This window comes from Sus scrofa, chromosome 1 (genome assembly GCF_054392235.1).
Source record: "Sus scrofa isolate SSC_HxYL_T2T_F1_AM1 chromosome 1, Sscrofa_HxYL_maternal_Yorkshire_Landrace_v2.0, whole genome shotgun sequence".
NCBI classification, from domain to species: domain Eukaryota; kingdom Metazoa; phylum Chordata; class Mammalia; order Artiodactyla; family Suidae; genus Sus; species Sus scrofa.
In genome coordinates this window covers 147,292,473-147,313,367 of record NC_139383.1, presented here as the reverse complement: position 1 = coordinate 147,313,367, position 20,895 = coordinate 147,292,473, and the positions used below count along the sequence as shown (strand labels likewise).

At 37.1% G+C, this 20,895-nt stretch overlaps 1 protein-coding gene across 20 annotated transcripts in view; it reads left to right on the top strand.

The window, feature by feature from the left end:
- Positions 1–750: 750 nt before the first annotated feature.
- The window catches only part of TTC23 (tetratricopeptide repeat domain 23), a 131,873-nt gene continuing 111,728 nt past the window's right edge, over positions 751–20,895 (top strand). For 8 of the 20 annotated variants that reach the window (XR_014814919.1, XR_014814908.1, XM_084975620.1 and 5 more), the window contains exons 1-2: positions 751–952; positions 20,300–20,499. Coding sequence is in view for 13 of the 20 variants with exons in the window: in XM_084975620.1 (XP_084831746.1) it covers positions 20,320–20,499 (180 nt within the window). In the remaining 7 variants the exon portion in view is untranslated. Of the gene's footprint in view, positions 1,169–10,457; positions 15,914–20,299; positions 20,500–20,895 lie in introns of those variants that run through there. The other 12 variants (XR_014814928.1, XM_084975651.1, XM_021098387.2 and 9 more) reach the window with 3 other exon arrangements.

Sequence of the window (20,895 nt, the reverse complement as noted above, 5' to 3'; positions counted from 1 at the left end):
GCAGTTATATTAAATAAAAATAACACCTATCCCAAAAAAGGTATGAGTTATAATGCAATACTAGCAATTATCTATTTAGTAAACTAGTCTTCAGAGTTTTCTAAAGTATATGCATGGTGTATGTCATGTACTTCTAAGACCTTTTATACAGATTTGTAAATACTTAAGAACTTGTACTTGAACTTTTTACTAGACTTAAAATGAGAAAACCTACAGTTTGTGTAAAAACAAAAATCTTTAGGATGTTTAAGATCAACCCAAATAATATGATTTGCTCCTAATATTGAAGAGTCATACAGACAAAAAAGATTAACTATAGCTAGACCAATTTTTTAAAAGCAGTGTTAGCCTCTTAGTTTGCCTTTCTCTAAAAATGAAATATTTAAGTACATTAACTTATATTTGATCATGAAAAAATGAATTATCTTGAAATAACTTCTGCCCTTTGAAATAGACACAAAAGTAGCCATGTGATTCTCTTAAAATTCTCTAAATTTGTCAAGTGCCAAGTTTACACTTTGCCTAACTCAAAACGGAGGAAAAATTCTCTAATTTAGAATTAGTGATTTGGCAATCTTTGGCAGACTTCAACAGGAGGGGATACCACTTTAAGAAAATTCCAAGGAAAGGACAACCCTATTTTAAAATTCCCACCTCTGGCTCCCAAGGATTGGGTAGTAAACTTAGACAAAATACTTTTCTCCACTTCCTATTGGTGCGTGCTCTGTCATTCATTCTTCTTGGAATTTTGTGAGATACCAGATTGCTTTACGGGAAAAGACTGTTCCAATTTAGTCTGGAACTGCCCTATTTTTAGACTCTTTCATAGTTATCAATCCTTACAAAAAATCACCAAACCGATACAGCGTGGACCAATCTGGAAAATCAGGCTGCCGAGTCAACAGTGTAATTCAATGGAAAAAGAAACGGACAACCTCTCAAGGCACACAGGGTAACTGACAAAGGATTCTACAGAGTTAAATAAACTATTCTGATTTTTTTTTTTTTTTTTTGCTAGTTTTAAAGGAGACTGTCAAAGGAAAAGCAGATAAAATACAGCCATAATGTCAGAGTGGCAGGGAGAAAGATTTTCAGAGGCTATTTTTCTCTTTAGAGAAAATGTTATCCTGGGATTAGCAGTGGATTTTTGAATGATAAAAGGACCAAGGTAATACGGTTAATTATAGATTATTTTATACTCCAAGAAGCTGTATTTTGTTGTTGCTTTAATATGGATTTAATGTCTTAATGTTATTGTAATTATCAAGCAAAATGGATATTTTTGTTTAAAACCTAGCATAATAGACAATCCATCTGTTAAAGGATATGACAAAATTATCATCTTTGGAATTGGGTTTTGTTTACATTTGTAGCAGGGTCAGATCGGCTAATGACCAAGGAAAATATAATATTGGTATATGAAACAGAATCAATAGGTAGTGGATGTAAGGATAAATTCTCAAAAGTGAAATCTAGCATTTATATTTTCAAAAATGATATTTTTACTAAAGCTAAAATATAAATGTTCAGGAAAATATTGATAAATGAGAATAATGTATATTAAAATATATATTTGAAATAGCAACTTTTTAAAGAATCCAGCCAATATGTAATTCCAAAATATAACATCTTGAAGATTCTTCAAGATTCAGCTAGTAAATATAATACCTGGTGGCACATCTTTACCTTTATAAGGCCCAACTCAGGTATGCAGTAAATATTTCTTAAGGGTCCTCTGTTAATCTATATATGGGGCTATTAAATAAAATATATTCTTAAGGAGCTCATACTCTAGAAAGAGACTCAAAAAAGATTTAAATGAAAACTTTTGTATAGTTCTTGATGCATAGATGGCTGTTACAGACCATAGCTGCTTCAGGTGCTCAGATCAGTGTGAGCAGAAATATTCAGGGAGAGTTTCAAAGTAGGGTTAAGACCCATTTGGAGCTTGAGCAATGGGCAAAATTTCAATAGATGGAAGAGGAAAGAAATGGCATCCCAGGTAGTGGGGGATTTGTTAGCAAATATGTCCAGCTAAAGAATAATTATCCCTGACACAGCAGAATGTTCATTTGGGGACTTTAGATTTAAAAAAAAAAAAAAAAAGGTTAAGAAGTTACATGAAGAGTCAAAATTGCAAGAATTAAGGAGTCAAGTCCTGGGTCATTGTTTTTTGTTTTTGTTTTTGTTTTTGTTTTGTTTTTTGTCTTTTTAGGGCCATACCCACAGCATATGGAGGTTCCCAGGGTAGGGGTCAAATCAGAGCTGTAGCTGCTGACCTTACACCACAACCACAGCAACACAGGATCTGAGCCACATCTGCAACCTATACCACAGCTCACAGCAATGCTGAATCCTTAACCCACTGAGCAGGGCAAGGGATCCAACCTGCGTCCTCATGGATGCTATTCAGATTCGTTTCTGCTGAGCTGCAACAGGAACTCCGGGTCCTGGGTTTTAAAGGTCATATTTGAGAATGATAAAACTGACATTGCAGGGTTCTCTGCTGGCTCAGTGGCTTAAGGGTTGTTGTGGTTCAGGTTGCTGCTGTGGTGCAGGTTTCATCCCTGGCCTGAGAATTTCCACATGCCATGAGCATAGCCAAAAACATAAAAAGAAAAAAAGATCTGACATTGCAGCTTAAGATGATTCCAGCAACAGAGACTGGAAGCTAAGGGACTAAATACTATAAATGATGGAGCGCAAATTGGTAGCAGTCTCTTGAGACTTTTTTTCCATATACTTTCACATGACTGAATAGGATAAATCTTGATGCATTTCTTTCTATTCTTCTGAAGCAGTGAGCTTATTGTTTTTGTATAGCACTACAGATACAATTTTTATTATATGTGGCGTTCGTCATGGTGCAGTAAAGCAATAAAAGTGATTGTTCACATTGCATTGGTTCTTGCTCCTGTTCCCTCAGAATTTGTAGTGTTTCTTGGTTCTGTTTAATGAAATTGGAGGAATTTCAACCAAAAACCAAAAACTTGTGACTGAAGAACACCATGGGAAGATGGGAGGTGTTCTTACTCAGACTGTAGGCTTTCACCTGACCTGTGTCTTTGAGACACAACTGGCCACTCAGTGAGCTTCTACCATGTATCAGAAGGTAGCTTCAGTGTTGAGCAAACAAAGGTTAATCAGGGGTCATCTCCTCCCCAAAAAGCAAAGTGCTTCAGGGATACCAAGCAGGGTATTTGCCTCCTACCTCAAAACTTGCTTGAAAGAATCTGAAGTTCCTAAATTCCTGATCAGTGGTCCTTAATCAAATAGATGGAGAAGGAGGTTGTCTCTAGCCCTTGTAAAAGAATCCTAAGACAGGCCCCTTAATGATAAATGTGGCAGATTGCAATGCTCATCAAATATTTCATTCACTCCCCTGAATATCCCCCTCTTTGTGGTTAGAGAGCGAGTGAAATGTTAGCAGAAGGGAGGTGTGTCATTTACCGGCAGTGGTGGTGAAAAGCCTGCCCACGATTTTTCAGTCTCTGCTAGTCTACCATGACTCCTGTTGGTGTACAGTTAAACCTTGGTCAGCCTGGGTCTCAGAGATTTCAGACATTTCCACTCCCCACCCCCATCTCTACCTCCTCCTCTTAAGCCAATGGTTCTATAGCCTGTAAGAGTGACTTACCTCATTATAAGTCTAACCGATCCTGACTACTTCAACTGTTAACAGCTTTTCCCCTGGGGAATATTGCCATGTCATTAATTTGAGATTGCTTAAGTTTAAAAAAAAAAAAATGCCCTAATCAACTGAGTTTCATGTATTAGGTAAATGAGATGTTTGGTGTAAAATCACACTGTAAAGATGGTTTAATTTATTGAGGCCTCTTAGGTGCCAGGCACTAATGCCATGTGACCCATCTATTGGTAGAGCCAGAATATTAAGATTGGTTTACAACTTTGGGGGGGCCTCTGCCACATCATCTTTGGGCATCAGGCTGCCCAAAGTCTTTTATACAAGGTGTATAAAAGACAAAATTACATATAAAACCACAGGGTGGTTTCATAGCTGTTTTTCAACAACTTTAGTAAGGTATAATTTACACTGTAAAATTTACTCATTTTAATGTCATTAGTCAGTGATTTTTTTAGAAAATTTACAGTTATATATCACCACGTTCCGATTTTGGAAAATTTCCATCACTGTGAAAGGATACCTTGAGCCCATTTGCAAACACTCCCCATTCCTACCCCCAGCCTGGGCAACCAATAATAAATTTTCTATATATATTTGCCTTTTCTGGATATTTAAGATAAGTGGAGTCATATGTGGTATTTTGCATATGTATGGGTTTTTCCACTTGTAATGCTTTTGAGGTTTATGCATGTTGTAGTATGTGTCAATACTTCATTCCTTTTCTTTTTTTATTGAAATATCATTGATTTAGAATATTAATTATTGTGTTTCATAGTCTTTAGAATTTAAGTATTTTATCTCCTTGGTTAAGTTTATTCCTAGGTATTTTATTCTTTTTGATGCAATTTTTTGTTTCGTTTTGTCTTTTTAGGGCTGCACCTGAGGCATATGGAGGTTCCCAGGCTAGGGATCTAATCGAAGCTGTAGCTACCGGCCTACGCCACAACCACAGCAACACCAGATCCAAGCCACGTCTGCAATCTACACCATAGCTCATAGCAACGCCAGATCCTTAACCCACTTAGTGAGGCCAGGGATGGAACCCGCAACCTCATGGTTCCTGGTCTGATTCATTTCCGATGCGCCACGACGGGAACTCCTGATGCAATTTTATTTTATTTTATTTTATTTTTTGTCTTTTTGCCTTTTCTAGGGCCACTTCCACGGCATATAGAGATTCCCAGGCTAGGGGTCTAATCGGAGCCGTAGCCACCAGTCTATGCCAGAGCCACAGCAACGTGGGATCCCAAGCCGCGTCTGCAACCTACACCACAGCTCATGGCAACGCAGGATCCTTACCCCACTGAGCAAGGCCAGGGATCGAACCTGCGACCTCATGGTTCCTAGTTGGATTCATTGACCACTGCGCCACGATGGGAACTCCTCCTGCTGCAATTTTAAATGGGATTTTTTTTTTTTTTTTTTTTTTGCTTTCTCTTTCTCGTAGTTCATTATTAGTATATAAAAACACAGATTTCTGTATATTAATCTTGTATCTGGCAATTTTGATGAATTAATTTATTACTTCTCAGTTTTTTGGTGAAGACTTTAGAGTTTTCTATGTATAGTATCATGTCATCCACAAATGGTAACAGTTTTGGTTCTTCCTTTCGAATTTAGATGCTGTTCATTTCTTTTTTCTCTCTGATTGCCATGCCTAGGGCTTCCAATCGATGTTAAATAGAAGCAATCAGAGTGGATGTCTTTGTCTTGTTTCTGATTTTAGAGGAAAGTCTTTCAGCTTTTTACCAATGAGTATATTAGCTATGTGTTTGTCATAAATGGCATTTGTCATATTGAGATATGTCCCCTGAACAACAGCATCAATGAGAGTTTTTGTCATGAATTGATGTTAAATTTTGCAAATGCTTTTTCTGTGTCTATTGAGATGACCCTGTGATTTTAATCCTTTTATTAATGTGGTGTGTCAGATTGATTGATGTGTAAATATTGCACCATCCTTACATACCTGGAATAATCACACTTGATCATGGTAGATGATCCTTTTTATATTTATTTAATTCAGTTTGCTAATATTTTCTTGAGGATTTTCGTGTTTATATTCCTCAGCGATATTTGCCTATAATTTTCTCTTTTTTTTTTTTTTTTTTTTTTGTACTGTCTTTGTCTGGTTTTGGTATCAAGGTAGTGGAAGCCTCAAGAAATGAATTTGAGAGTGTTCTTTTCTCTTCAATTATTGGGAATAGTTCATGAAGGATGGGTGATAGTTCTTCTTAATATATTTAGTAGAATTTCCCCCATGAAGCTGTCCAGCCCTGGACTTTTATTTGCTGGAAGCTTTTTTTTTTTTTAATTATTACAAATTCAATTTCAGTACTGGTAATAGTTCTGTTCAGATTGTCTGTTTCTTCCTGATTCATTCTTAGCAGGTAGTGTTTCTAGAAATTTGTCTATTTCTTCTAGGTTGTCTAGTTTGTTGGCATATAGCTGTTTGTAGAAGTCTTATAATTTTTTGGTATCGCTGTGATATCAGTTATTTTCTTTCATTTCTTATTTATTTGTGTTTTCTGTCCTATTGATGACTATCACTATCAGTTTTGTCTATCTTTTTAAAAAACAGCTCTTGATTTCATTGATCTTTTCTATTTTTTTGTCTCATTTATTTCCTCTTTGATCTTTATTAATTCATTCTTCAAGCTGACTCCATTCTTTTTCTAATTCATTTAGATGGAAAATTAGATTGAAATTTTTCTTGTTTCTTAAGGTAGGCCTGTTTCAGTAATATACTTCCTTCTAAGAACTGCTTTTGATGTATCCCATAAATGTTGGTAAGTTTTAAGTCCATTTTCATTTGTCTCATGTATTTTCTGATTTCCTTTTTTATTTCTTCATTGATCAATGAGATTTTTAGTAATGTGTTGTTTAATCTCTACCTGCTTGTGCTTTTCTCATTGTTCTTCGTATAATTGATTTATAGTTTCATACCGTTTTGATCAGGAAAAATACTTGATATATATGATATATATTTTTATCCTCTTAAATTTGTTGAAACTTGTTCTGGCCTACTATATGATTTATCCTAGAGAACATTTCATGCACAGTTGAAAAGAATGTGTATTCTGCTGTTTGGAGATGGAATGTCCTGTAGATATCTCTAAAAACCAACTGGTCTATTGTGTCATTTAAGACCACTATTGCTGGGAGTTCCCATTGTAGCTCAACTGTAACAAACCTAACTAGTATCCATGAGAACATAGGTTCAATCCCTGGCCCTGCTCAGTGGGCTAAGGGTCCAGCATTGCTGTGAGCTGTGATGTAGTTTGCAGACACGGCTCGGATCTGGCATTGCTGTGGCTTAGGCTGCAAGCTGCAAGCTCAACTCCTAGCCTGGGAACTTACATATGCCACAGGTACAGCCCTAAAAAGAAAAAAAACAAAACAACAGCAACAACAAAAAAAACACTATTGCCTTATTTATTTTCTGTGTGGATGATCTGTCCATTGATGTAAGTGGTGTATTAAAGTCACCTACTATTATTATATTATTGTATTTCTCCCTTTATGTCTGTTAATATTTTATATTTAGCTGCTCCTGTATTGGGTACATATATGTTAACAAGTGTAATCTCCTTGTAATATTCCCTTTATCATTATATTATGCCCTTCTTTGTCTCTTGTTATAGACCTTGTTTTAAAATCTATTTTGTCTGATGTGAGTTTTGCTATCTCCACTTTCTTGCCATTTCCATTTACATGAGATGTCTTTTTCAACACTCACTTTCAGTCTGTTTGTATCTATAGCTCTGAAGTGAGTCTCTTGTAGGCAGCACACAGATGGGATCATGATTTATTACCATCAGCCACCCCATGTCTTTCGATTGGAGCATTTAGTCCATTGACCTTTAAAGTAATCATTGATAGATATGCACTTGTTTCCATTTTATTATTTGTTTTCTAGTTGCTTTTGTAGTTCTGGTTTTTTTTGTTTCTTCCCTTGTGGTTTGATTATTTTTCTTTAGTGATGTGTTTGTATTCCTTTCTCTCTAGTTTTTGTGTATCTTTTATAGGTTTTTGTATATCTTTTATAGGCTGATTTGTGGTTACCATGAGATTCATATTTGTTAACCTATAGCTGTATCTATTTGTTTTAAATAGGTAGTCCTTTAAGTTCAAATTCATTCTACAGCATCTATATTTTTAACTCTCCCCCTACCACAACATTTTGGGGTATCTTATTTTAGGCTTCGCCTGTGGCATATGGACGTTCTCAGGCCAGAGGTTGAACCCATACCACAGCAGTAACCCAAGCTACTGCAGTGACAATGCTGGATCCTCAACCCACTGTGCTACAAGGGAACTCCAACATTTTGGGTTTTGATGGAATTTTTTTTTTTTATTTTTCCACTGTACAGCAAGGGGGTCAGGTTATCCTTACATGTATACATTACAATTACATTTTTTCCCCACCCTTTCTTCTGTTGCAACATGAGTATCTAGACATAGTTCTCAATGCTATTCAGCAGGATCTCCTTGTAAATCTATTCTAAGTTGTGTCTGATAAGCCCAAGCTCCCGATCCCTCCCACGCCCTCCCCCTCCCATCAGGCAGCCACAAGTCTCTTCTCCAAGTCCATGTTTTCTTTTCTGAGGAGATGTTCATTTGTGCTGGATATTAGATTCCAGTTATAAGTGATATCATATGGTATTTGTCTTTGTCTTTCTGGCTCATGTCACTCAGTATGAGATTCTCTAGTTCCATCCATGTTGCTGCAAATGGCATTATGTCATTCTTTTTTATGGCTGAGTAGTATTCCAGTAGTATTCCATTGTGTGTATATACCACATCTTCCGAATCCAATCATCTGTCGATGGACATTTGGGTTGTTTCCATGTCCTGGCTATTGTGAATAGTGCTGCAATGAACAAGCGGGTGCACGTGTCTCTTTTAAGTAGAGTTTTGTCCGGATAGATGCCCAAGAGTGGGATTGCGGGGTCATATGGAAGTTCTATGTATAGATTTCTAAGGTATCTCCAAACTGTTCTCCATAGTGGCTGTACCGGTTTACATTCCCACCAACAGTGCAGGAGGGTTCCCTTTTCTCCACAGCCCCTCCAGCACTTGATATTTGTGGACTTATTAATGATGGCCATTCTGACTGGTGTGAGGTGGTATGTCATGGTAGTTTTGATTTGCATTTCTCTTATACTCAGCGATGTTGAGCATTTTCTCATGTGTTTGTTGGCCATCTGTATATCTTCTTTGGAGAAATGTCTATTCAGGTCTTTTGCCCATTTTTCCATTGATTGATTGGTTTTTTTGCTGTTGGGTTGTATAAGTTGTTTATATACTCTAGAGATTAAGCCCTTGTCCGTTGCATCATTTGAAACTGTTTTCTCCCATTCTGTAAGTTGTCTTTTTGTTTTCTTTTGGGTTTCCTTTGCTGTGCAAAAGCTTTTCAGTTTGATGAGGTCCCATGGGTTTATTTTTGCTCTAATTTCTATTGCTTTGGGAGACTGACCTGAGAAAATATTCGTGATGTTGATGTCAGAGAGTGTTTTGCCTATGTTCTCTTCTAGGAGTTTGATGGTGTCCTGTCGTATATTTAAGTCTTTCAGCCATTTGGAGTTTATTTTTGTGCATGGTGTGAGGGTGTGTTCTAGTTTCATTGCTTTGCATGCAGCTGTCCAGGTTTCCCAGCAATGCTTGCTGAATAGACTTTCTTTTTCCCATTTTATGTTCTTGCCTCCCTTGTCAAAGATGAATTGACCATAGGTGTCAGGGTTTATTTCCGGATTCTCTATTCTGTTCCATTGGTCTGTCTGTCTGTTTTGATACCAGTACCACACTGTTTTGATGACTGTGGCTTTGCAGTATTTCTTGAAGTCTGGGAGAGTTATGCCTCCTGCTTGGTTTTTGTTTCTCAGGATTGCTTTGGCGATTCTGGGTCTTTTGTTGTTCCATATAAATGTTTGGATTGTTTGTTCTAGTTCTGTGAAAACTGTCATGGGTAATTTGATAGGGATTGCATTGAATGTGTAGATTGCTTTGGGTAGTATGGCCATTTTTGCAATATTGATTTTCCCAATCCGGGAACATGGAATATCTTTCCATTTCCTTACATCTTCTTTGATTTCTTTGATTAAAGTTTTATAGTTCTCGGCATATAGGTCCTTTACCTCCTTGGTCAGGTGTATTCTGAGGTATTTGATTTTGTGAGGTGCAATTTTAAAAGATATCGTATTTTTGTATTCCTTTTCTAATGTTTCATTCAGTCCATTGACATTTAAGGTGATAATTGATAGATGATTATTTATTGCCATTTGAACCTCATGTTCCAGTTGATTCTATGGTTCTCCATTTTTCCTTTCTTTTTTCTTTTTTTTTTGGTTGGATGGTCTCCTGTTATTATCTGTTTGAGTGTATTTTTTTTTCATTTTTTACAAATGCAATATTTGGTTCTGGCTTGTGGTTGCCCTGTTTTTTAAGTATGCTAACCCCTTCCCATAATTGTGTGTTTTAGCCTGATGGTCCTGTAAGTTCAAACACTTCATTACTATATTAAAATTAAGAAGAGAAACATACAAACAAACAAAAAGGGTTATTTACTTCCTAACATCCCTTGCCCACATTTTATGGTTTTGATGACTCTTTTTTATTTTTTTCTTTTTAATTTTATTTTGTTTGAAGCATGTTCATGATTAAATCTGTATGCTGGCTTATTTGAGTGACCACTCTCTGATTGCGGTTTCTTCGGTTTTGATGGAATATTTTACATCTTCATTTTTATCCCTTTACTGATTATTGTAGTTGTAGTTGATTTCACTTTTTTTTGTCTTTTGATTTTGTTTATTTAAATGGTTTATCTTCAGCCTTTACTATGTATTTTCCTCTACAAGTGGTATTTTTCCTTTCCTATAGATTCTTACTTCTTGTTATAGCACTTTCTTTTCCACTTAGAGATAGCTCTTTTACATTTTTCAGGGTATTGTTATTAGTATTAATAAAACTCTTAGTTTTTGCTTGTCTGAGAAATCCTTTATCTCTCCTCCAATTTTAAATTATAATATTGCTGTGTAGAATATCCTAGGATGCAGGTTTTTTGCTTTGTGCACTTTGAGTATATCATGCCACTCTCTTCTGGTCTGCGAAGTTTCTTCAGAAAAATAAACTTAGTCTTATTGGGGGTTCCTCTGTATGTGACTCTCTGTTTTTCTTCTGCTGTCTTTAGAATTGTCCCTTTAAATTTTACCATTTTAATTATGTTATATCTCAGTATGGGTCTGTTTGGGTTCCTTTATGCTTCATGTACTTGGGTATCTATTTCCATCTTCAGGTTTGGGAAGTTTTCAGCTAAAAGTTCATGAAATAAATTTTCAACACCCTTCTCTTTCTTCTCCTTCTGGGAATCCTATAATATGAAGGTCGGTAACCTTGATGTTGTCCCAAAGTTCCCTTAAACTGTTTTCATTTTATAAATTTATTTTTCTTTTTGCTATTCTGATTGGCAGATTTCATTTTTCCATCTTACAGATCACGTATGCATTCTTCTGCATCACCACCTAGTCTTCTATTAATTCCTTCTAGTGCATTTTTCCTTTCAGTTCTTGTACTCTTCAGTTCCGATTCTTTTTTATATTTGCTAGTTCCTTCTTAAGATTCTTACTGTATTCATCTATTCTTTATTCATTTAGTGTTCTTATTACCAATGCTTTTAATTCTTTATATGGTGAATTGTTTGTGGCTATTTCTTTAGTTGTTTTCTCAGGGGTTTTCTCTTGCCCTTTTAATTTAGACAAATTCTCTTTCCTCTTATTTTACTTTCTCTGTTTCTATGAAATTATATGATATAGTTACTGATTGCAGTCCTTATGTGAGAGATGGCCTTGTGTGAGAGTATCCCTATACAGGTTGCAAGTGCCCAGTGGCTTTGGAGGGAGAGCTAGATTTGATGTGAACACAAGTCATGTCTTTCCTCTGGATGTGCTGGCAGCTATCATTTTGATAGGAAGTGGGGCTGGAGATGGAAGGGCTAAGGCTAGAGCCAGGTGTGAGCCAAGGCTTTCCCTCCACTAAGTGGCTGTCACCACCAAAATGGGGACAGGGGCAGGTCTCAAGTCACTGGAGCAGAAGCCCTGAGGCCCGGGTCCCAGCTGGCTCAGTTCCCTTCAAGTGTATGCTTTCCTCTCTCCTAGCACTAGCACCCCCACCCCAGAGAGGAACTGCATTGGAGCACAAGGGGCTTGGATGGTCACATTTAGCATGTGTTAGAGCAAAGGCTATGGCAGTCTTGCTGGGGTCAGAAACCTGGACTGCTTTCAATGCATTGCCTGTGTAAGCACCAGAAATGGTTGCCCCTGCCCCCCTCAGATGCTACCTTGGGCTAGAGCCTCCTTTGTCTGTCACACCTGGGTTCTCCCCATAACCTCTACTACCCTCACCCTAATGTGGAGCTGTACCAGAGGATAGCCAGGGCCAGTGTGGGCTCCCAACATATGTTGGGGTGTGGATTGGTGGTCTAGCTGCAGACAGAGACAGGACTCTTCTGATAAGCTGCCTGTGTTAGCACCATCAATGGCTGCCACTGCCATGCTGGATGGTGGTTCAGGTCTGAGCTGAGTCTCAGGACCAAGTTTCCAAGCAGGACTGGAATATTCATTTAGCTTAGGCTGTAGGATGTACCATGGTGGTTGCAGGAAACCAACCAGTTACTTGCACAATCCTCAATCTGCCCTTTCCACCCTGACTTGGGAGCAAGCAGTGGGTACATAATTCTCATGAGTGGAATTCAGGCTTCCCACTGCCCTTCTGTTGGTTGTGCTGGCCCTCCAACCAGCCAAATGGACCCATCTTCCCTTTGTCAGACCCCAAGGCTGAAACCACTCACTCCCCAAGAAGAATATCCACCCATGTAATCTGCTTTTTTCTCTGAGTCTCCTTCCAGGGGCATAGGTACCAACCTGATCTCATCTCTTCTCTTCCTGTGTGATTCCTGGTGCATCTCTCTAATAGCCTTGGTTGCACAGGTGTCTTTTTGTCATTCTTCAGTGAGCTTTCAATGAGAATTGTCCACATATAGATGTATTTTTGATCTATTTGTGAGGGAGATGAGTTCTGTGCCATCTTACTCCACTGTCTTGATTAGTTCCCTCCTCATTCCTTTTTATTGCTAAATAATATTCCATTATATTCCACATTTTTCATCCACTTACCACTTGATGAATATTTGGATTACCTTCATTTTTAACTATTGTAAATAAAGGTGCTATGAAGGTGTGTACAAGGTTTTGTGTGAATGTGCTTTTAGTTCTTTGAGGGATATACCTGGGAATGGAATTGCTGAGTCATATGGTAAGTCTATGTTTAGCTTTTTGAAGAATTACCCAACTGCTTTCTAAAGTGAATGTATAATTTTACATTCCACCAGGTTTGTATGAGGGTTACAACTTTTCCACATCTTCACTAACACTTCTTAATATCCTTTTGTTTATAGTCACTCTGGTGGCTGTGAAATTATAGCTTTGATTTGCATTTCCCTAATGACTAATAATAGTATCTTTTCATGTGCATATTGGCCATTCATATATCTTCTTTTGTAAAACATTCAAATACTTTGCCCATTTTTTAATTGTGTTATTAGTTGTTTAATTGTGTTATTTGTCGATTTGTAAGTGTTTTTATGTATTACGGGTAGAAGTCCTTTATTAAATATATGATATATTTGCAAATATTTTGTCCCATTTTGTAAGTTGTCTTTTAGAGTCATAGAAGTTTTTAGTTTTGATGGAGTCCTATTTATCTATTTTTTTTCCCTTTTTTGCATGTGCCTTTGGTGTTTTACCTAAGAAATCTTTGCCTAACCCAAGCCCATACATAGTTTTCTGTTTTATGAAGCTTTTATAATTTTATCTCTTACTTTTATGTCTTTGATCACTTGAGATTAGTTTTTGTGTATAGTATGATGTGGGGCTCTAACTTCATTCTTTTGCATGTGCCTGTCCAGTTGTTTTAGCACCATTTATTGAAAAGACTATTTTTTCCAATTGAAGTATCTTGGCATTCTTGTCAAAAAGTAATGACCATAAATATAAATGTTCATTACTGGATTCTCAATTTTATTCCATTGAATTCTATATCAGTTCTTAGATCAACACCACACTCTTTTGATCATTGTAGCTTTGTAGTTAGTTTTAAGAATGGGAAGTGCGAATTCTCCAAGTTTGTTCTTTTTCAAGATCATTTTAGCTATTCTAGGTCTCTTACATTTCTATAGGAATTTAAGATCAAGCTCTGGGGAAGTGGTGGAAAGCAGCAAGAATTTTGATAGGGGTTACAGTAAATCTATAGATCAACATTTGGGAAGTATTGCTGTCTTGATAATATTAAGCCTTCTAATCCATAAACATGAAATGTCCCTCCATTTACAATGTTTTTCAGTATAAAAGGCTTGAGGTTTTATTGTTAACTTTTTTCCTATTTTATTCTCTTTGATGCTATTGTAAAAATGTTTTCTTAATTTCATTTTCAGATTGATAGAAATACCATTTTTGTTTATTTTGTATCCTACAACCTTGCTGAAATTGTTGAGTAGGTCTAATAGGTTTTTAATATTGTTTTTGTTTTCTTTTTCATTTTGTTTTTCTGTGTGGATCCCTTAGAATTTTCTATGTATAGAATCATGTCATCTGATAATAAAGTTTTATTTCTTCTTTTAAATCTGCATACCTTTTATTTTTATTTATTTAGTCTTTTCTAGGGCTGCACCCATGGCATATGGAGGTTCCCAGGCTAGGGGTCTAATCAGAACTGTAGCCGCCAGCCTATGCCATAGCTACAGCAACGCAGGAGCCGAGCCTCGTCTGTGACCTACACCACAGCTCACGGCAACACAGGATCCTTAACCCACTGAATGAGGCCAAGGATCGAACCTGCAACCTCATGGTTCCTAGTTGGATCCGTTAACCACTGAGCCACGACGGAAACTCCCATATCTTTTATTTCTTATTATTCTGGCTAGAACAACCTTTGCAATATTGAGTACAAGTGGTGAGAGCAGATGTCCTTGCCTTGTTTTCATCCTTAGGGTGAAAGCATTCAAACATTCACCATTAAATGTGATATTAGCCTTAGATTTTTAAAATCAAGTGTTTATCAGCTTTTTATCATGTTGAAGAAATTTTTAAACATAAGTGAGTGTTGAATTTTGCCAAATGATTTTTCTGCATCTATCAAGGTGATTGTGCAGTTTTTGTCCTCATATTCTCTTCATATGATATGCTACATTAGTTATTTCAGATGTTAAACACACCTTACATTTTTAGGATAAATCTCCCTCAGTCACAATGTATAATCCTTTTTATATGTTGCTAGGTTTGGTTTGCTAATATTTTGTTGAGGATTTTTTTGTGTCTGTATTTATTAAGGGAATTAATTTGTTGTTTTGTGTTTCTTTATCTGATATAAGGATAATAATGGCCTCATAGAGTAAGTTGGAAAGGGTTCTTTCCTCTTTTTTCTAATAGAGTTTACAAAAGATGCATATTGTTTTTTTCCATGAAAGGTTTAGTAGAATTCACAACTGAAATTGTCTAGGTCTGGGCTTAACTTTGTGTAAATATTTTAAATTACTAATTTAATTTATTTACTTGTTATATTTCTATTCATATTTTCTCTTTCCTTTTTATTCAGTTTTGGTATTTTGTATCTTTGTAGAATGTTCTTCCATTTCATGGCTTTTTCATGCCTCAGCTTATATATGGGCAAGGTTGGTTTTTAACTAGTACACTCTCAAATAGCCATAATGGTTGTTATTTCCTACGAGCTACTACCCTGAGGGCTCCTGCCCCTCCTCAAGCCTCCCTACAGCTCCCCACAAGTCAGCACCCAAAGGCTAACACCTGGAACAGCAGTGGACATTCAGAACCAAGCTCCAGCATAGTTGCCATTTTTACAGTCTGGTTGGTCCTCCTACTATACCAGTTATTAAATTTTGAACATCACTTCTTAGAAATGGAAGACTGAGACCCCCCACCCCCACCCCATCCCACTTCAGACCTCTACTTTCTCCCACTTTGATCTAGGGCTGATCATGTGCTTCGGCATTCTACTGGACATGTCTGATAGAAGGAATAGCATCAATTGATTGGGTATGTCTGACTGGCAGTTATGGGCACTAATTGAGAGGTGGGAGAAACTGAACCCAAAAGCATGGTGTGTGGGGCCTGGGCTGGTTTCTAATGGAAACTTAAATCCCAACTATGTCTATTACAAAGAAAAGAAAAGTGGCTGATGATAAGCATGTAGCTCAAAGTAAGTAAACTGAAGAGTGTTTCTTTGTGCTGTAAGTGTTATTATATGGTGCTACACACATTGAAACAGACACATACTTAAAGCAAAGTCACTGATTCAAATGCTTCCAGAAGCCAGGCAAATAACATTCCTCATTTGATTGATTCATAGATGCACATTCTTTTGGCATTTAAAACATCTCTGAAACTGGAATGCATGTCACAACTGATGGCAAGTGTTTATTGGCAGTGTTGTTTCTGTCATAGTGGTTACAAAATACTAGTGTGTCTTATAATCAGATGTTTTAGATTGTATTAAATTCAGGAAATGAGTGGCAAGTGACATGGGTCAGGAAAATCTCATCCTTTTACATCAGCTTTGCACTTTGAAAGAGAGGTATGGATACAGGGACCTATTCTTCTACAGTGAGAAAAACAACACAGGAGCGATGACAAATGCAACCACTTCTTGTTTCTATGTCCAGGAGCCAATAGAGAGCGGTAGCAACTGCAGACTGGAGAGTGCATCCTACCTCCAGGGGCAGCTGCTTCTCTCCCCCCGCCAACCTTCCCCGGGCTAGTTTTTGCATGTGGTGACATAGGCTCAGTGTCAACAGATGTTAGGAGTTTTCAAAGGAAGCAAGAAATCCAGAAATCTACATCTTTATGTGAAACTTCTAATTTTTTTAAAAATTTTAAAATCATCTGGCCAAAAAGAAAAAAGGAAAACAAGGGGTAAAGGGGCGAGATCCAACCTGTGAGCACTCAGGTAATAACCTCTGTTTTAAGGATTCAGTATTAAGAGTCAGTGCGAGGAGTTACTGCTGTGGTACAATGGGATCGGATGCACCTCTGCAGTGCCAGGATATAAGTTCAATACCCAGCCTGGCACAGTGAATTAAAGGATCTGGCATTGCTGTGGTGTAAGTCGCAGCTGCAGCCAAGATCTGATCCCTGGCCAGAAACTCCATGTGCTTTGGGGTGGCCAAAAAAGAAAAAAAATAAGAGAGAAGGCATGAGACAAACTAAAAGTTATGCCAAAAAGAAAAAAAAAGGAAAAATCAATTTCAAAGTTTAACACTAGGTTCAGAGGCCCAGAAGAGCAATTATTGCAAGACATATTACATATATAGTTTTTAAAATTTCCTCTTTGCTTCCCCTAAATAGAAGATAAGAAAGCATGGTAAAATTTGTTGAAGATGTTGTGTTTCCTGATTATAAAAATATGTGGTTACTTTAAAATTGCATTCTTAGGTTTACACAGCAAAAACATTTGTTCCTTAATACTATAGATTATGACCAATGAGAGGAAGAAGAACGTGGTGAGAAACCACCAAATTATTAGAAGACTAGGGTCCTGATTCTGGCCACACAACATAGGGCAAGTAATTGAGCATCTCTCAGCTTCATTGTCTTCATTTATAAAATAGGGGTAATCATACTCGCTTCTGTGGTAAGGGGCCAAATGAGGTAAAATATGTGAAAGTATAAAGTGTTATATAAATGTCTGTTATTGGTATTGCCCATATTACATGAGTATTTGGGATAGCACAAATTCTGGAATCTCAGATTCCCCATCCCAAGCTACTGCTCTTTCTCTAGACCACAGCACCTATTGTATTGGTTGTCTCATAAGCCAATGGGTTGAGTAAATGAGGAAGCTTAAGGCAAGAGATTATTATAAGGAAAGTCAGCCAACATCTTAGAATCTAAGATAGCACTGAACCTCTGTACAGTATGATTTAGGCAGAGCTTAGATGTTGAACTTGAAGAATTGGCCTTTCACATTTTGAAGGGCTATTCAGGAATGAGAGATTCACCTGGATTATAGATTAGTCTCTATATCTTTCTAACAGCTTGACCAAAGGCTAGTTCCTTCTCTCTGTGTTTGATATTTTCATCCTATATTGTTTTATGAAGCAAAGAAAAGCATCTACTTTCTTCTTGGTGAAAATGTATAGCTCTATTTTGGGTTATTAAGGAGTGGACACACTTTGCCTTGGTAACTATATCTAGTCTAACTGCTTCAGCACTTGCCTCTAGTCATCTCAGATCTTATTTGGAAGTAATCATGGAATAAGATAATTTTTTAGAAGGAAATGAAAAACTATTATCTTCTAAAAGGTGTCATTAAGAAGTAATGACCTGTTTCTAACTACTAAGTTGAATATTCTTATATAAACTTTCTTCCATAACCTCCAGTTCAACCTGGCTGAGACCAGATTGTTTGTTTGTTTGTTTTAATCAAAATGATCATTGCCCTCTATCTCACTAATTCCGTTCATGACTTCACCATTTTTAAAGGTTGGTAAACTTTTTCTGTGAAGGGACAGATAGTAAATATTTTAGGCTGTGAGGGCTGTAGGGTTTCTGATACAGCTATGCACTTCTGGGTATTGTGAAAGCAACCATAGACAACATGGAAATGAACAAACAGGGCCATGTTCCAATAAAGCTTTACTTCTAAAAACAAACCAAACAGAGTTTGTCCTATGGCTAAAGTGTGCCAAGCCCAATTCTAGAGTCTCAGGATGAAAATATCGAGAGTTAGTCTTGATTGACCCCCTTCTTTAATTTTTATATCCAAGCAGCTCTCAATTTACAATAATTATCCCTTTCTGTAATTCCCCTCACCCTTCCCCTCACTTCCCTTCCCACTGCTACTATAGACCTGAGCTCATTTTGTACAACTACAGTAACATAATCAGTGATTTTTTTTTTCCATTTTTTTTTTCAACTAGTGGTAAGAAGATGTATTTAGGACCATATTCATTTTCTGGAGAGGTATCAGAATTTCTTGGGGGAAGTTTTTTTGTTTGTTTGTTTTTTGACTGCATCTGTGGCATATGGAAATTCCTGGGCCAGGGATTGAATCTGAGCCATAGCTGTGACCTACCCCACAGCTGAGGCAACACTGGGTCCTTAACCCACTGCACCACAGCAGGAACTCCTCTTGGGGGAATTTTTAAGTAACATATTTTTAGGGAAAATGTCTATTTTGTCAGAATAGAAACTGTAGAATATAAAACTTGGTGAAATCTTCTTGAGCAATGATGGGTTCCTGGTTAAAAATGGTCATGAAACATCACTCTAATTTAGAAATTCCCGGAGTACACAGTGCTTATATTTGGGGATGCCTAATGTGATGTTAGGTGGAGGAGCACAAACTCTTTAAAAATTAATATTTGTTTTTATTTTGTATTAGGAGAAAATATAACATCAAACTTATAATGTCATTTATCACTTATTAGGATGAAGCTAAAGTATTTAGGCTTTTAGAAAGTGTGTGAATTTAAAGAAAAAGTTAACAAAATTGCAGGCAAAGTACTGCTATGATAAAAGTCAAGCTGGCACTAGAATATCCGCAGTTTAAAATCACTTTGCCTCCTGTAGTTTCCATTATAATATATTTGTCTACTAGTTACAGATCAGTCTTATAGGAGCATTTTCATTATCTTCAGGGGCTTACCACTCACTACCTGCTAATAGTCAATCAGACTATTAGTCTAAAATCAATATCTTCTAAATGTAGCTCCAACCTTCCATTTTCCTCTACTTCAAGAGTCTCCCGAATAATGCTCAAAAATGTAATTGCATAAGATTTAATAGATTCTCTAGAAAAAGATTTCATGGTCAAAAATGTTAGGGAAAGTGCCGCATAGTATACCCATCTGTAGTATATTCACAAGGAATTATACTACATTAAAGCCTTTGACAAAAGATAAACCTATTCATGTTTATCTATTTACTTGCTCCTAGAACCCTACTTTTTTGGAACCAATATTTGTGTTTCCCAGCTTATTTGATCATCTTTGTCAATAACCTACCCTCATAGATTGTGCATTAATGCCTTGTAACTCTGGTGTTGCCACAAGCTGTGGCATAGGTCGCAGACTCACCTCCAATTTGGTGGTGCTGTGGCTGTGGCATAGGCCTGCAGCTGCAGCTCCAGTTCAGCCCCTAGCTGGGAACTTCCACATGCCATGGGTGTGGCCCTAAAAAAAAACACACACAAAAAAACAAACCTTGAAATCAGTTTGAAAGAAATCAGTACTAGCCACTAGGATCTTTTTGCTTTTTTGTTTTCTTTTTTGGTTTCTTTTGGTGGGTTTTTTTTTAAGGGCCCAGCATTGCCACAGCTCTCGGCAATGCCGGACCCTTAATCCACTGAAAGAGGCCAGGGATTGAACCCACATCGTCATGGATAGTAGTCAATTCATTTCTGCTAAGCCACGATGGGAACTCCCTAAGATCTTTTTGGATAGAATGTTACTTATTTCAAAGAAGCCATGGGTATAGTGTTGAAATTTTCTTAGATGCTATCATCAATTTCTGGGGAAAATATGTGTTTCTGAAAATAACGGTGGGAATTATCATTAACACCTTTGTTTTCTTATTTACAAATTAGGAGATAATGTATATAAAAATATGCAAGAATCACAAGAAACCCACATATCCAACCACCTGGATGAAATCGTTGCTGCCGTCAGCATAACACCTAGAGAGAAGCTCCAAAACAAGCTGCCTCAAACAGTACTGTTCCAGCCTCCTCGAGAGAAACTACACTTCTGTGAAGAGAAAGCGAGGTCCTATGCCAGCAGTCACGAGGTAAGGAGCCATTCTGTGGTAATTGAGAAGTAGGATATTTTAGGTTACATTCCTACTCTCAGGAGTTTTGGTGCAAGTGAATATAGAAGATGGAGCCTTTACCATAGCATGAATGTAGCACCTCAGGGCTCCAGGCCCAGCACTTGGCACAGTCAAAACTATGTTTGTTGAATGAATGCACAAATCAACAAACAAGTCTGCCCTGACCTTTGACAAGTGTATATTAGACTGGTTGTGGATTTGACCTACTACAGTTATTTCCACTCAGTCAATAGATATTTATTGGGCTCCTCCTGTGGGCCAGGTCTCAGCACTGGAATACAACACAGAACTGATGAAGCTTCTGCTCTCATGGAGCTTGTATTTCTTAGGTTCTTAATCTTCTTGTTCTCTGCA